We start from the raw sequence: 4,659 nt of genomic DNA on the forward strand, positions 1-4,659 counted from the left end.
TTGAAATAGGGAAACGCCGGTCGACCGATTTACGAACATAAACAGCACTTATGATAATGTTCCAGAACAAAAGGTAGAAAGAAAACCAGAACTTAACAAAAGCGGGTGGGCGTGATGCGGTGGAAATCAGTCTCAAGACTATTTCAATTGAACCACCAAGCATTTCAGTTTTAATCTAAAATCCAATAATTCCTATATCAACAAATCACTTTGCAAACCCAACACTAACTTCAATCCCTATTCTACACTATTCAATAGCAATATGAATATATATATACACACACACACACACACCACAGCAAAAAAATAAAAGTCCTTTTCAGGACCATGTCTTTCAAAGATAATTTGAAAGAAATCCAAATAACTTCACAGATCTTCATTGTAAAGGGTTTAAACACTGTTTCCCATGCTTGTTCAATGAACCATATATAATTAATGAACACACCTGTGGAACGGTCGTTAAGACACTAACAGCTTACAGACGGTAGGAAATTTAGTGTCCTAAGTTTTCATAACTGTGACCTTAGAGACTTTCTACTGACTCTGAAAAACACCAAAAGAAAGATCCCCAGGGTCCTGCTCATCTGCTATGAACATGCCTTAGGCATGCTGCAAGGAGGCATGAGGACTGCAGATGTGCCAGGCAATAAATTGCCGTACTGTGAGACGCCTAAGACAGCGCTACAGGAGACAGGATGGACAGCTGATCGTTCTCGCAGTGGCAGACCACGTGTAACAACACCTGCACAGGATCGGTACATCCAAACATCACACCTGCGGGACAGGTACAGGATGGCAACAACTGCCCGAGTTACACCAGGAATGCACAATCCTCCATCAGTGCTCAGACTGTCCGCAATAGGCTGAGAGAGGCTGGACTGTTAGTCACAGGTCTGTGAACTTGTTCATTTTGTGTCTGTTGTTGAATCTTGTTATGGTCATACAAATATTTATACATGTTAAGTTTGCTGAAATAACGCAGTTGACAGTGAGAGGACGTTTATTTTTTTGCTGAGTAATGTGTATATATATATATATATAATATATATATATATATATAATTATATATATATAACATATATATTACACACACACACACACACACCACACACACACATTCATACATTACATACATACATACATACATACATAACATACATACATACCATACACACAATTTAACAGAGCTTTGGCACCGTCGCACCGGCCGTTCTCTAAAACGACGTTGGAGGCCGGCTTTATGGTAGAGAAATTAACATTATCTGGCAACAGCCCTGATGGATATTCCTGCAGTCAGCGTGCCAATTGTACGCTCCCTCAAAACTTGAGACATCTGTGGCATTGTGTTGTGTTGACAAAACTGCACAGTTTAGAGTGGCCTTGTTATTGTCCCCAGCACAAGGTGCACATGTGTAATAATCATGTTTAATTAGCTTCTTGAAATGCCACACCTGTCAGGTGGATGATTATCTTGGCAAAGGAGAAATACTCACTAACAGGGAGGTAAACAAATTTGTGCACAACATTTGAGAGATCTCACAGTACGGCAATTTATTGCCCTGGCCACATCTGCAGTCCTCATGCCTCCTTGCAGCATGCCTAAGGCATGTTCATGCAGATGAGCAGGGACCCTGGGGATCTTTCTTTTGGTGTTTTTCAGAGTCAGTAGAAAGKCCTCTTAAGGTCACAGTTMTGAAAACTTAGGACACTAAATTTCCTACCGTCTGTAAGCTGTTAGTGTCTTAACGACCGTTCCACAGGTGCGTGTTCATTAATTATATATGGTTCATTGAACAAGCATGGGAAACAGTGTTTAAACCCTTTACAATGAAGATCTGTGAAGTTATTTGGATTTCTTTCAAATTATCTTTGAAAGACATGGTCCTGAAAAAGGGACTTTTATTTTTTTGCTGTGTGTGTGTGTGTGTGTGTGTATATATATATATTCTATTGCTATTGAATAGTGTAGAATAGGGATTGAAGTTAGTGTTGGGATTTGCAAAGTGATTTGGTTGATATTAGGAATTATTGGATTTTAGATTAAAACTGAAATGCTTGGTGGTACGTCAATTGAAATAGTCTGAGATGTTTCCACTGATAAGCACTTTAACTGTTTTATTCTCACCGTTTGTTCTGAACATTATTCCATAATCTGTCATCTCTAAAATCTCACGCGTTTCCCTTTCAACTGCTACCATGTTTATTATGCATATCACTCTCATATTTTCTAAGCTATTAGCATTTAGATTTGAGGAACCCCATATCGGTAACAATCACTGGAGTTTAAGGCCTTAAATTGATATTCCAAAAGGTGTTTTTTGTCTTCTGAAATATTAGTGAATACCTTACTGAATTAAAGATACATGCCATATCCATTATTTTATCACCATGGATGTAAAAACCATTTAAGTATTCTATATGTCTAAGAGGGTTTGAGTACTTCCATACTGTTTCTCTCCACTCTCCTCTTCATCCTCCTCTTCCTCTGGGTTGCAGATTGCAGAGTGGGAGGAGAACCAGCTTGACGAGCAGGTGAACTTTGACAACTGCAAGATCGACCCCGCCCCCTTCCAACTGGTGGAGCGCACCTCACTACATAAGGTCTGTGTCTGTCAATCTGTCTGTTAGTTATACTGCTCAGTACAACCCCCTTTTGAATAAATCGCTCCAGGATTAATATTGTAAAATGAGTATAGTAGATGGATAGTCCGGTGTCAATGCTATTATAGCCACTGCATTGCAAGTGCACACATACACACAAGCATGTCTGTACTGCCACAATAAGTCTCCCTCTGAGTGCAGGAGAAAAGAACAGGCTGCATGAAAAGGGGGGGGGGGTGCTTTTGAACAGTGTTGATTTAGTTGTCCTACTGTGACACACACTCACATACACTACAGAGCATTTTTACACACACACACTCGTTCTCACTTGCCTGGCAGGCCTAATGTCCTCCATTCATAATGCCCTCCCCCTTCTCCTCTCTTTTCCACTCCTTTCCTCCCTGCGCTGTGTGCGTGCTGTTTAAACATTTAARAGTGGGATTCTGCACCAATCCATCAAGCTCTCCCCTCCCTCAACCTCCCTCGCCGCACACTGCCAACACCCATTACCAGACACAATCTCCCTCCACATATTCATCTGTGTGTGTGTGTGTGGTTGGTTCTTCTATCCTCAAAGGTCCCTACAAGGATAGTTAAACAAGGAAAATTATCGCTTGTGGGGACATTTTCCACATCCCCATGAGGACAAAGGCTATTTTAAGCTTTAGGGATACAGTAGTGTTCGAATTAGGGACAGTGTTACAGGTTATGGTTAGGGAAAATAGGATTTTGAATAGAAATCAATTTTAGGTCATCACGAGGATAGAAGAACAGATCAAGTGTGTGTATTAGAGCTGGGACGATCAACAGCGACCATACCAATCACTTATCGCAGGCATTTTGCTGATGTCGTTCATGATGATAAGTAGCCTATACTAGAGAAATGTGAAGTTTGAAATGAAATAAGTTTGCTAATATGGGGGCTTGTTAATAGGACAATGATGGTGATACAACCATCAAACTAGTAGTAGTAGTTTAAAGGCCCAGTGCAGTCAAAAACATGATTTTACTGTGGTTTATATATACAGTACCAGTCAAAAGTGTGGACACACCTATTCATTCCAGGGTTTTCCTTAATTTTTACTATTTTCTACATTGTAGAATAATAGTGAAGACATCAAACTATGAAATAACACATATGGATCATGTAATAACCAAAAAAAAGTGTTAAACAGATCAAAATATGTTTTATATTTGAAATTCTTCAATGTAGCCACCCTTTGCCTTGATGACATCTTTGCACACCCTTGGCATTCTCTCAACCAGCTTCATGAGGTAGTCACCTGGAATGCATTTCAATTAACAGGTSTGCTTTGTTAAAACGGATGCATTGGACCTTTTTTAAAGGATATTTTCTTTTCACTGTGGGCACATAGGTTTAAAACAATTGTCATATTTATCGTTATTGCATCAATTCAGACAATTTATTGCCATATCAATTTTTGTCCCAGCTCATCTGTCTGTGTCTGTGTCTATGTGTTTGTGTGAGAGAGACTTATGGACATTCATGTTTGTTCTCTTGCGTCTATCAGTCTGGGTGATGTGTATTCCATGCTGTTTYATGTTTGTTTCCTGGTACATCGTAATGGTTAACTCCCATTTGCATTAAATATTTAAATAACAAATAAGGTTATTTAGGCTCAAGCCGCTGTCTGTGTGGTTCACTTGAGGTTCTAGTAGCTTACAGTATCAGTAGGGATGTTGTACCTTTCACAACAATCTAGCTCTGTGGTGCTCAAACACCYGATTAGGCTAATCAAGGTGATTACTTTTGATGACTTGCTGATTACCTCATTAGTTGAATGAGGAAGGAGCTTGCACACCATTCAGCTCTCCAGTGACCACTGAGCTGACTGTTCTAATGCACTAACTGCTGTAGTTTAATCAAATCAAATTTGTCAAATCAAATTTATTTATATAGCCCTTCTTACATCAGCTGATATCTCAAAGTGCTGTACAGAAACCAAGCCTAAAACCCCAAACAGCAAGCAATGCAGGTGTAGAAGCACGGTGGCTAGGGAAATCTCCTTAGAAAAGCCAAAACCTAGGAAGAAACCT

At 39.7% G+C, this 4,659-nt stretch overlaps 1 protein-coding gene across 1 annotated transcript in view; it reads left to right on the forward strand.

The window, feature by feature from the left end:
• Positions 1-4,659, forward strand: part of LOC111960749 (chloride channel protein 2-like) — a 152,399-nt gene that overhangs the window by 134,736 nt on the left and 13,004 nt on the right. Inside the window, 1 exon segment of the mRNA XM_070436986.1 lies at positions 2,497-2,601. Coding sequence (XP_070293087.1) covers positions 2,497-2,601 — 105 coding nt within the window.

This window comes from Salvelinus sp. IW2-2015, linkage group LG4p (genome assembly GCF_002910315.2).
Source record: "Salvelinus sp. IW2-2015 linkage group LG4p, ASM291031v2, whole genome shotgun sequence".
Lineage (NCBI taxonomy): Eukaryota > Metazoa > Chordata > Actinopteri > Salmoniformes > Salmonidae > Salvelinus > Salvelinus sp. IW2-2015.